We start from the raw sequence: 12,839 nt of genomic DNA on the forward strand, positions 1-12,839 counted from the left end.
TGTATAAAACAAAGTACAAACTTTATTATTCTGTCTTTACAAAGGCACAAGCCTCTTTATCCCCAAAACATTTTCTCTTAAAAAAACAACAACAACAAAAGCTTCTTGATGACCATATGCATTTACAGGTCTAACAAAAAAAATTAAAAGGTACAGAGAACAGAGAAGGAGAGGAGGGAGCTGCAAAATGTGAAGGATACAAGAGATATTGACAACAGGAAAACAGAGACGGCATAACAGATCGCAAAAGAACAAAAATAAAGAGTTGAGGGGCAAATGGGACGAGATGTCGCAGGACCGGACATGGAGGGGAAGGGGGGGGGGGATACACAGCTGTGCGTTTTTTTATTCTTTACCTCAAGAGCTTCAGCTGAGGAGATGCCTCTTTTTACAACATAAAGAGGCGGACTCCAGTATAGTACAGTAAGTGCTTTGTAATCATGACGCCATTTAATGATCCCACGGCCCACAACGCTCATCTGACAATCTGATATGTCCACGTAACATTTCCTAAGACACAGAGAAAAGAGTGCAAAACACAGATGGAGATAAAAACTATTCTGTGATTCAGCAGAAGACGATCAAATGTAGATAACTGTTAAAAAAAAAGAGAAAAGAAAAGGGCTCTACAAAAAGCAGAGCATGCAAACCATTTTTTCAACATCCAGGAATCCCCTGGATACAATAAGTACTGGGAAAATGTCCCATGATTCAATCTGACAGACGCCTCGCTCATTTCAGAGGAGCTGACATCAACATTTCCTTAAAGGGCAGTTCCATGACATAAGTCACAAAAGAGAAGGGGTGATCACTTGAACGCATCATCTGTCAAGCGATTCCACGCTTCCTCTATGCACTGATGCAGGAGATGCAAATAGTGAGTTTGTCACTAAATAGCAGTGATGTGTCAAAAGCCCTCAATGTGACTAATATCTACATATACCAGGTTTAACATTTGAAATTTAACCTGTTGGGGAAAAACCGAGTTTAGTTTTATGGAATGTCAACATTTCTTTGTGGAAATTCTTTTTTCCACACATCTGACAATAATAGTGCACACATAGGGGCCAAAACAGCTTCAAATCTACACACGAATACTACCAGCAGTCAGTATTCACATCAAGTTTGAATACTTAACCGAAAGAATTATCAGGAGCACTTGACTGTAATTAGTATACCAGCAACCTGTCTATTTTTGAGGCAGAAATAATAAAAAAAAACATACATAAGCGAAATAGACAAAAATAACTTGGAATATATATATATAAGCTAACGCACCCTGGGAGTCAAACTTGCCTGTTTGAAAAAGGCAAAGTGACAACCAGAGGGATTCCAGTGGCCACCGAGCGACGCAGATCAAGTGTTCCGACCCCAGGGTTGTGTTAAGGCTGGATTCACACAGTGCCTCGCTGCACTGTGCACCTGCTGTTAGTAAGGCAAGCTGTTGCCTCTCAGCTACGTCTCAATGTCGACCTTTCGGTTCCAGGCAAAACACCACGTTTAAAAAAATAAAGAACTAAGCTGAAACATGTGAATAGTGCAGTACACTAGATCAAGCAAAAGAACTAATGATCTATTAAAGGAAATGCATAGAGCATGTGTGGTCTACCCAGTCGACTCCACAGCACATTCAAACTGTTTCACTGGGCTTTTTCCTCGTGTTTGTAGCATACTCTGCTTTGATAGAACATCTGGACAAGAAGCTACACTGTTAGGGGCTGAATAAAAGCAGCCCTTAAGATTTAGCAAACACGTGATTGTATGTCAGTCATTTGTGTCAGTGTTGTGCACACATACACGTGTGGCTTAATTTCAAGGCAGAAGTGAGTGGCGCTGTTGCAGACTGCCAGAGTCTGGGGAACCACCGACGCCTCTGCTGATTCAAAGACGCTTAAAAAGGGACACACACACACACTCACACCAGTGGAAATCACTACAGAGTGTCCACAGATTAGCTTATTTAACAAGCCAGGTGCTCTTCTATTCAACAAGGGAAGGTGTCAAGAAATGTCAAAGCACTTTCTTTTTTTTTTTTTTATATATCAGGCCATGAGTAAAAAGAAAAACAAGCCAAATACACATGTGGGATTACTAGGAACCCAGCCCAGTAAAAAAAAAGGTAACAGACAAACAAAAAGAACGAATAGAGTTGTGAACCATAAGTGCACTCTCTCCTCCCGAGCTTATTTCATTTCCTGTGAGCACCAAATCACCCTTGACGACAGCTTTGTAATTCCTGCCAACGTGGTGCCTTTTGTTTTTGTGTGTGTTTTTCCAGTACAATCGCTTTAACGTGCTGGTTGTTGGAGCCTCAGAGAAACAAAACATGAGAAAAGTAGACTTCACAAGAGTAACGTGACCTAATGTTTCATCTAGAAGCCCCGGGAACATGTGAAGTTGAGACTGTCTTGTGAGTTCAGTGCCTCTTCGAACAGCTCAGATGGGTTGGGATGAGACAGATAATTAAAAGGGTGTCAGTCTTTACAACATGCTCTGGTGTCGGGTGGCGAAGACGCCAAACGGCTGTTTTGCGGGTCAGTCATGGGGCTTCAGCACCAAATAAAGGACGACAGCCCCGGTGGTTAATGGAGCCATTTCGCAGACATTCGAAAAATCTCATATCCCGTGTGACAGAGCATTTATGGATCAGTCAGTGAAATGGTTGCTATCGTAACCTTTCTACAGATTAATGAACAGATATGAGTGAGATAGCAGGGGCCTAGAGATAAGCAGAGAACAGATGCAGAAGAGGCTGCATGTATGAGTGTCTAAGTGTAAACCTATTTGGGCTGCCTATCACGGTACAACATGTTAACAGTGCGTAGTAATAGGAGGAAAGAAAAAATAAAAGACGAGTGCTTCAATCTGTCTACCAGCCCTATTAATGTCCACTGAACAAGAGAGCTGTGGGTTTGAAGCCTCCCGTAGCCCTGGTCTGCTTGGGCCTTTTCTGTGTTTGCTTGTACGGCTTGAGAGAAATCGGGTGATGAACTCAGGGCAGCGAGCAGTCGTCCGGCCCGTCACTGTTCGAGGCCGTGTCTGATCCCGCCGCGTCGGAGAGTACGCGACCTGAAGTGACGATGACTGCCCTTCGCTGCTCTTCCTCGCCGACAGAACCCTTCCCCTGGGTGCCCTCGATGTGCTGGATTGCCTGGAGAGAGGCGGAGGGAGATGAGAGATTTGAGTGACAACAGCACCCTCTAGTGTTCAGAGCTACAAAAACCATTCCACCAAGAAATCCTTCTGACCTCCTTCCATTTTGGTCTTACTTGAACAATGGTGTCCAGGTTCTGTCGAGATGTGGACACTGTGTTGATGACCGATGCAGGGCCCATGGTTACCACGGTGACATGATGGGGTTGGGGAGTTTGGACCGGTGCGGGGACGATGACCGTGGCATGGTGTGTGGGTGCAGGAGGGGTCGCCGGCGCCAACATCTGGAGGAAAGAATCTATTATTATAATACCTTAGTCTTCGGAAGATAGGCCTTTTAAATTATCTGCATACATGAGCAGATAGCTGTTACTAGTGATTCACCAAAATGTTGTCTGGACCTAAAACACCAGATAAAAGAAACTGGTCGTACTTTGATGTACAGCGAACAGAAGATGGCAGTCTCTTATTTTTGAAGGCAACATGATGCTTTTGTTTCACTGTATCCCTTCGTAAAATTTAGAGAAGATTGCTTAATTTTCATGAACTTGTCATGATAATAGTGCATGAGATATATTTGAATGAAATTGTATTATATTCCCAGGAATTGTGTGAGGCAACTTCCATCAAATATTACCGATATTGATTTGAGGACATATATCTCAGCTCTGCTTGGGGAGTTACAAAGTGTCACATGACTAATCCAGTGCGTATCAACCATCAAATCGTCTTTCACTATCAGCGCCCGGCTGCCACCAGCTGTGGAGGGGCAGCCTGTGCATGCAGATTGATTCGGCATCATGTTCAGTTCAGTTAGCCCGGCAGAAAAAGGATACTGTGGCTGTCGGTGACACGAGACGGGATGAAAGATGTGCGAGCTGCTCCTTTAAAACACACTGTAAATGTGTCTGAGCTGTTGACAGCTTGTGTGAGTGTGTCAGTATGAAATCTATGTTATGATGATATGATATGTCCATAAAATATTATGGCTACACACACAGGAGAGGGAGGTGACTTAGGTTGCAGCCACTTGATGAATTAAGAATAATGAGCCCTCAACAAAATAAAATAAACCAAATATCGAAATATGCTGGGGAAAAGTATCTACGTTTGGGGAAATTAAAAAAGGAAAGTGACATCAGAAGACAAAAACATAATTCTATATATTGGGTGATGAGATAGAAGATCAAATAAAAATCCAATTTATATGAGATAGAGTAATCTAATCTAAACTAAAATTAGTATTAAACTATGTCAAATCGGTTAAAATTTGTTAGAACATTTAAGCAGACACGGATCCTTATTATATTATAAATAATCTAAAAGAATCTCTTTAAGCATGGATCAGGTGCACTGGACTCTGGGAAGTTTCCCAATTACAAAAAATAGAAATGTATCAGCAGAGGGATAATTCTCAAAAGGTTTCCGCTGTTTAAGTTTGAGTCAGAATCATATGAAAAGGTTTCCAACCTGTGGGCTGTGGGCTGGAGTGAGGTCCCTCTCCAGCTGCTTGTGCTGATGAACGAGGCTCTGTGTTTGGGCCTGCTGCTCCTGGACCTGCTGGGCGATCGCCTTAAGTGTCTCTGGGTACATCTGTTCATCCAGGGAACGCATCTGACAAACAGAGCGGGAGATAAAAGGTTCACTTGCATGTCCCAAAACAATATCCAGCTTTGTCTGGATTCACAGTAGTTTCAGTTTTTATTATTATTTTTTTTATTACGTTACAAGTCATCCCTTACTTGATCTTCCAGCAACATCCGGACTGACCGCTCTTTCTCCAGCTGCTGCCGCAGCTCGATCATCTCCCTCCTCAAGTCCTCCGTCTTCTCCTCCTCCAGGATGTCTGGCGAGCCGATCCCTTCATCCTTCTCCTCTGCACGCCTCCTCTTTGGGGAAGAACCACTTAACTCCTGGGGAGAGCGATGAGAGTAATCGTTGTGAGATGAATACAAAAAACCTGCTGTGCAAGGAGACTGAAAAGCCTGGAAACAGCTTTGTAAACAATTCAAGGTTTGGCACGGCGATGCTTTACTTGTATGATTCGCTTGAGCTGACTGTTCTGCTGCAATAGCCGCGTCTTCTCCTGCTCCAAAGTGAAAATGTAGTCTGCTGTCTGCTGCAGGATGGCAGCCTGGCAGGAAAGAGAAGAGGACTTATGTCACAGGCCTGTGATGGAGGTGAGGTGAGACCCGAACGGCAACATCTAACTCATCATCCAATTCAGGTCTGCCTTTGTGACTCACCTTGCTGAGCTTCTCTCCATCACTGTGTGGGATGAGTGTTTTAAGTGACTGGAAGCCAGCGTTGATGCTCTGCATACGCCGACGCTCGTTGCTGTTGGCGATCTCTCTGCGGATTCGCCTCTCTTGGTCCCGGGCTGTTTCTGGGGTCAGAGGAATGTTGGCGAGACTGGGGAAGGAGGGAGAATGACGAGGCACAGTTAGACATAAAGCCACCAAGACCCAACAGTCCCCTTAAATTCAATGAAGCTGCACTAAATTTCACACGCTCATAGATATCAGTTCCCAAAAGGACCCGGAATCCTTGAATTACTACCTGGAAAAAGGAAAATATTGAAAATAATGTGGGGGGTGGGGGGGAGAAGATAAACATTCCTGCATCTGCACCAGAATGTAATGGGTTCCTCCCTGATCCAAACCGCACCATTCCACCAAGGTTTGTGGAAATCTGTTCCGTTGTTTTTATGTTATATTGCTCACAAACAAACCAACAAACAGACAGACAGGGGTGAAAACATAACCTCCTTCTCTAATCCAAAGATAAAAACAATTAACCACTTAATAAAAAGGTTCAGTTCGTTATTGTTGTGGTCGATTGTGTATCTTACTTTTAATTTTTTTTTAAATCAACCAAAATGTCCTCACTTTGTCTCTTTCCCTGCGAATACATTTAGTAGTTCCCTTCACTTCTCAGAATCATCACAGTCAACCCCCAGTGGATGCGTTTGAAAGTTGTTGCTTTCCAAAGCCGAGTAGACGGAGATAAATATTAGTAGCGAAGTTGGCAAACAAATTCTAAGCACTGGCCTGCATGTCAACCTAATCCTCCCCGACTGGAAAATGCACCGTCTGCAAGGCTGCTGTCATCGGACATCTTAGCGTTTTTTTGCCTTCCAGTTTGAAGTACTTTACAGTATACCCAAGAAATAATCCCCCCCCACAAAAAAACCCAATTGATGTCACAGTGAGGTAAACATGACAGCCTCTTGTTGGGGGGAAAAGTGCACATCTCAAAAGGCTACATTTGCTGCACATTTAGTCAGTAAGGGATATGTATCGTTTATGCTTTGAATGATACAGAAAAAGATCGGCAACATCTGGTATTTACAGCACGTTTGTCGACCAATAAATCCTCCATCATGTGCATCATCATGCTTGCATCCTGCAAAGGTAACTGCAGAAAGGCCCATGTTGGTCTCCTTCCACACTTCTAATGGGTCCTTGAACATGAAGACTTGGAACTGCACTGATTATGTGGCATGATGTTTTGAAAGAAGGTGTTAAAATGTAAAATGATTGCATATATACTTGGGAGGGTGACCAAATTTGCTCCTGCTAAAATCAGTACCTTTCACAATATACCTGTTATGTGCCACATGTGCTAAAAAGGCATCAGGTGGCTCTGCTGTTAACTCCATGTGACCGTTAATTAGAACAGCAAGTCGATAGTTAATATTACCACCCTCAAACTGTGAGGAAAAGCCACTATTTACTATACACCGAGCGGAAATTCAAGACGAGCTTCCTTTGACATCCTTTGTATCGAGCTCAGTATCTCTGGGACCCTCTCCGGCCAAAGCTCTTATCTGTACTGACTCAGCTGCCACAGTACAAACACTGGGAACAATTGTGCAGACACAGATGAGAGGGAAGTGTGTGCATGTGTGTGTGTGTGTGTGTGTCTGGACACACACGGTCAGACAAATACACACCGACGCTGCAGCGGCACATTCAGCAAACCCATCCACTGCCAAAACATCCAAACATGACCAACCCGGACTCACCATATCACACAAACACAAACCAGTACAGAGGAACAGGCCGGGTCCCAGTGAGGGGTGGGCTAAAGCTTTAAACAAGAGTTGAACAACGAGCCATCAGAACAGAGCTGAACTTATTGGTGAATTGATTTATTCAGAAACTTAGAAACTACATTTTCAATCCAAAATGGCAAATATTTAATGGGCACCCATCATCTCCACTGTGGGAAGCAGCTTCCTCTTGCCTTAAATTGTTGTATATTTGATATTTAATAATAATCTTGGGTAAGTTTCACCATTTTGTGACATTTTATGGCTTAAATTATAAATCAGCATATTAAGCAATAGTAAAGATCATCATTTAGTTATGGGAATGGGAGTATAATGCAGGCTACCTGGTCGTTTTCTTAATAATTGATTAGTAAATACAATATTAACACAAATGAAAAGTAACATTTATGGTGTAATTATAAGAGAAGTCCAGATGAATCATAGAGGAAGTGGCACATTCAGAGCATCAGGAAAAAGAAGAAGCTATATTTTTAATGCAATTTCTGTTCCAATTACTTTTCTTTCAAGTTTAATAAAGATTTAAAGTAAATGATCATGTTATCATTTATTTATGGGAATGGAAGTATAATGCAAGCAATCTGGTTACATTCTTACTAATTGATAAAATATTAAGAGAAATACAAATGTACGTTTTTGTTATTTAGACACATTCAGATTCACTATATGGGATGTGGTGCATTCAGGACATAAGGGGAAAAAAACGATTTGAAGTCCAGGCTTATTTTATCATTTCGTTCTGGGAAAGGAAACGAAAACTGCGAAATTTAAATGCAATTTCTGTCCCATAGTATTTAAAAGATATGAAGTCAATTCTTATGTCGTAAAGCAAGGATTTCAAAAAATAAACAAATAAAATAAAAAGAGGGGAGGGACTACATTTCCCAGACTGCCAGCGTCACTACCACCAGCAGCAGATCCCTCCGCCTCCCTCTCCAAACAGGGCTGCGGACGTATATACGAGGCCTTCAGCGGACACACACATACACACCCCCTTATTAATAACACCGCCATTAATTATCCTTCCTCTACACCAAAGCTAAAATGTCCCTTCACCGGACACACGGGGGGGGATGTGTTTTTAAAAGCCCCCCAAAACGAGCTCCCCCCGTCGGCCACCACAGCGCCCGACCCCGCCGCCGTGCTCCGGAGCAGCCAGACTCTCCTCCGTGTCCTCCGCCATTACAACAATGCGGCAGGCAGCATGGCAGCGGTGCGGGGCGAAAAGACGCAGTGGAGGCGCGATCCAGACGCACAGAAACACCAGTAAAACCAGCGCCGCGTCGAGTGGGGGGGCCGATGTTTAGATACAATGTGGTTTCCACGTTAGCAGCGATCGAAAAGAAAGTGCGGTGCACGGCAAACCCCCCCCATCGCATTTAGCTCGAGCCCCAAAGCATGGCCGCACTACCCACAATAACTTCGGATCGCTCGGAGCCATATCGCGCAGCCCCCCCGCGACGTTGCGCGTCCGAAATAGACCCTTTCGCACCGTGTGACACGCGCTCGTGTTACATGTGCCTTGCGTACGCGGCCCACGGCGCCCGTGGGTGACACAAGGGGGAGAATCTGAGGACAAACGGGGCAGGGGATGCGCCGTGGAGCGGAGGAGCAGCGTGGTGCGCACGGAACCACGTGGTTTGTGTTTGCTAGCCACAAAATGCATCGATTTCGCGGCCGATCGTGCGAAATAACCCCGCGGAGGAAATGCGGGGGTCCGAGCCGGAGCCCGCACATGGTCCGCCGCAGTCTAACCCCGGTGGCTGGGTGATAATAAGCGCCCGCAGCTCCCCCGTGAGTGGGTCGTGTACACAATAACAGATCGCATCAAGCGTGTTGCCTCGGCAGCGTCTCTTAAGTGCGTGTACTCCGAGCAGATGACTTGATAATAACACAAATACACACGGCACGCGGCGTGGGCACGTACGCACCTGCAGAGACCCCCGATCACTTCTTTCTCCGTTTTCCTGAAATGTTGCAGGGAGGGCACCTTCTGAGCTGGTACCATGAAATACTCCATGCTCGCCTCTCGCCAGTTTGGTCCCCCCCTCTCCTCACGCAAAAAAAAAAAAAAAAAATAGCAAACAGTCTCTGTACAATAAAAGACAAATGATGGGGAGACGGGGCGGAAAAAATCCCGGGATCCAACGCGGGTTAAATCCTCGGAGCAGATGTGGACCCCTCGTCTGCGTAATGTAGTAGTTTGAGGCTGCTGAGAGTTGTAATGTTACTCGACTTCCAGCTGATGGGGTTCCCTCGTTGTGTGTGGTGCGCTACCTCTCTCTCTCCCTCTCTCTCTCTCTCCCTCCCTCCCCTCTGCTTTCTCCCTCTGCATGGCCGTGTGTGTGTGTGTGTGTGTGCAGCTGATCGGATGGCTTTCAAGGCGGGAAACAGCTGGTAGGAGTCACACACACACGCACACGCACGCACACACACTGCACTACCAAAAGCCTCCTTCCGCAGAGACGGGGGACTGCATGTAAACAAAGGACTATTTTGCGTCGACGACAAAGCGCACATGTTCGACTTTAACGTGAGCAACAGCAAAACATGAACAGTGAATTCATCATTACAATACACTAAACTGTTACATTAAATAAACACACCTATTATCACGCTGTAAAATAAAATAAAAAATATATTTTTATTATAAAGCAATTCTGCGCATAATCAGGATAATTACAATAGTGATTACATCATGTAAGATGTGAGAATCATTCATAAAAACCACTTCTTTCCGCTGTAATTAAAATGTGCATTGCATCTTTCGATGTTGTGTCGAATAAAGGGGCGGATACTCCAACAGCTGCGATAAGCGAACAAGAGGGATCAGCTGACGGGTTGGCAGAGCTGCACAGCAACAGCGCACCAGGGAGGGCTTTTAGGGACACACACACACACACACACACACACACACACACACACACACACACACACACACACACACACACACTCTCTCTCTCTCTCTCTCTCTCTCTCACACACACGCACGCACTCAGCTCACCATTTTGGGTGTAACAGAGCCAGCCTACTACAGGAGGATGAGATGCTGTGGACAGAATTGCAATTGGTTTCATCTCGAAGTGCTCATCAGTTGTTCGGCCTCATTGGAGCAGCTACAAGTTGCCAAGCATTTTACCCGATCACATCTCTGCCTGGTCCTCAGCTGTTCACAGCAATCAGCTGCATAACGTTGAAACCACGTCAGACATGTATTTGAAATGTAATGAACGATATTATTCAAGTCGCAAATATTATTTTCAGTACAATATCAATGGTTCAATCGGTTCACTGTACATATTCTCACACTGTACATATTTTTCCTGTCTCTATATTGCACATATTAGTTTAATTCCATTCATAATTTTCTATATTTTGATATTCCTTACACTAAACTATTGCATGTTACTCATTACTTACTGACGTCTTTTTGACTCTTGCTGCTGTAATACTGCAAATCTCCCCATTGTGGGTCTAATAAAGGACTTATTATCTGATCTTATCTTATGTATAAGAATGAACACACACACCGACCTAGTCTGTGGAATTACAAAGGAAGATAAAATATGCAATGTGACATAGAATATAAGAATCTGCTGCATATTTGATGATATTGCCAGTTTAAATTGTCACTAATATTTTCATTCAATTCAGATTTTATTTGTGTGGTGCCAAATCATAACATGTACGATACATATATGATAAAATACATTGTGTTATGATACACAAGATATTTTAAATAGTGAGGTTGAGATCTTAAAAAAATATCGAGGAACCCAACAGTTCCCACAACGAGCAAGCATTTAGCAACTTTGAACAGAGAAAACTCTCTCTTAAGAAACATCTGGTTGAACCAGACTCATTGTTTGTTGACATCTGCCTCGACAGGTTGGTTGTTTTACTCTACGTTGAAATATTTTTCAGCCAATTAAAACTGAGGATTATACTTTAATTTCATGGACATAAATCTTAAAGTCTTAATATTGCAGCCGAGACAATGATACGAGTTTTCTGTCCAACCAAAACAGCTGAGATTAATATGAATACTGTAGTCCTACATGTAAAACTGGACCCTGTCACTGCTCATCATAATAAAAGGTATAAAGTATATTCAATTCATCCATGAACCTGCAGAAGAGAAATTCAATAAATAAAATGCAATCCTGAGCTGTTGATATATGTTTTAATAAACATGGGCCTACAATACCACATGTTGCTCTTACTTACATAAAACAGAACAGAAAAAACTCACGGCAATGACAATGATGCAAAACTGAACCCAAAACCCAAATATGTTAAATTACTTAATAAAAATTACTTAGAGATTATTTGATCATCAGAATTATGCAATACATTTTTATTTTGATGGATTATTCGACTGATCGGCTGATCTGTCAAATCCACTTGAGTTTATTGTATTTCACTTCATAGCCTGTCCTTTACCTTTAGAGTTCATTATTGAACTTTTGGCTCGGTTGACAACTTTAGATGTTCTGCATTGTTGTAGATGAATTTATCTCACAGACTGTAAAGTTGTTAAAACAATAGTACTACAACATGAAGGCATCTGTGTTAATAAACCCAATAACAGGCTTATAATTAAGTATTTCTACATGTGTTGCTTGTATTAAACTAAAAGGTCTCAAAACTTCTCTGACCTTTTACGTCCTTTAGGAGGGCTACAGGTGCAGTTTAGCTGCTTGTGAATATATGCACATGTTTTAGGAAATAGTGCAAATCAGAATCAGAAATACTATATTGATCCAAGGGGGAAATTGTGTGAGTGAATGGATTTTATTCAAATTATCTCATTATAATGCTGACATTTTTTATTTATTGTTTTGTTTGATTTGTCTTTACCACATATAGCTGCAAGTGTCCTTCTAAATTAATTAATTTATGGACGTGTATATAAACATTGGTATTACAATAAAATCAGTGGTTGGCTGAACATTTAATGATCTAAAACTTGATGATAATAACTTCATTTGAATAGAACAAACAGCTATTACAAAGTTCACAAAGAGGAAAAATAAAAACAAGAATACAAAACATCAAAGACAACATGCAAAACATACAATTGAAAAAAAAAACAGCGATGACAACATCTAAAATCAAGGACAGCAAATAAAATACTACAAAATATTTTAAAATCAACTACAAAAGGAGAAAAGAAACACAGTAATAGCTAAAAACAATGAAGTAAAAAAGTACGTTTTTGAGAGATGATTTAAAATCAGACAGTGAAGTTTCAAGTCTAAGTTCCTCAGGTAAACCACTCCATAAAGGTTTGAGGCCCTGACATCGAAGGCAGGTGTTGTTTCTCAATGACAACCCGTTGAGGCAGAGGTGTGTGGCCACGCAGCAGAGAAGTCTACAAACCCCTGGAGGGTAAAACAATCTGCAGGGACAGAAAGTGTAGAGCAGAACGGGCGGTAAAACCTTCAAGAAGGCCTGTTGGTGGAGGGGAGCTGAGGCACCGAGATGGCCAGAGGACAGAGGGAGAGAGAGAGAGGGAGAGAGAGAGAGAGAGAGAGAGAGAGAGAGAGAGAGAGAGAGAGAGAGAGAGAGAGAGAGAGAGAGAGAGAGTGGGAGAGTGGGAGAGTTTGGAGAG

At 42.8% G+C, this 12,839-nt stretch overlaps 1 protein-coding gene across 2 annotated transcripts; it reads right to left on the bottom strand.

Annotated features, from left to right (window-relative positions):
* tfap4 (transcription factor AP-4 (activating enhancer binding protein 4)) lies at positions 1–9,576 on the bottom strand. Of its 2 annotated transcripts, none has more exons than XM_035181133.2 (7): positions 9,157–9,576; positions 5,400–5,565; positions 5,189–5,287; positions 4,896–5,066; positions 4,624–4,767; positions 3,249–3,437; positions 1–3,151 (listed from the first exon to the last, which is right to left on the bottom strand). In XM_035181133.2, exons 1-7 carry the CDS (start codon positions 9,243–9,245, stop codon positions 2,993–2,995), a joined length of 1,017 nt encoding a protein of 338 aa, XP_035037024.1. In that variant the 5' UTR covers positions 9,246–9,576; the 3' UTR covers positions 1–2,992. The 2 variants fall into 2 exon arrangements, with proteins under 2 accessions (XP_035037024.1, XP_035037025.1); XM_035181134.2 differs by having other exon boundaries at positions 3,270–3,437; positions 9,157–9,573.
* Between the last annotated feature and the right edge of the window lie 3,263 nt (positions 9,577–12,839).

Source organism: Hippoglossus stenolepis, chromosome 16, assembly GCF_022539355.2.
Source record: "Hippoglossus stenolepis isolate QCI-W04-F060 chromosome 16, HSTE1.2, whole genome shotgun sequence".
Taxonomy (NCBI): domain Eukaryota; kingdom Metazoa; phylum Chordata; class Actinopteri; order Pleuronectiformes; family Pleuronectidae; genus Hippoglossus; species Hippoglossus stenolepis.

Bases quoted from the DNA above. Each gene is read 5' to 3' on its own strand.
- tfap4 (XM_035181133.2), bottom strand. From the start codon at position 9,245: ATGGAGTATTTCATGGTACCAGCTCAGAAGGTGCCCTCCCTGCAACAT. The intron at 5,067-5,188 runs GTAAAGCATCGC...CGCTCTCCCCAG, and splicing joins AGCTCAAGCGAATCATACAA to GAGTTAAGTGGTTCTTCCCC. The intron at 3,152-3,248 runs GTCAGAAGGATT...GCCTCTCTCCAG, and splicing joins TAAGACCAAAATGGAAGGAG to GCAATCCAGCACATCGAGGG.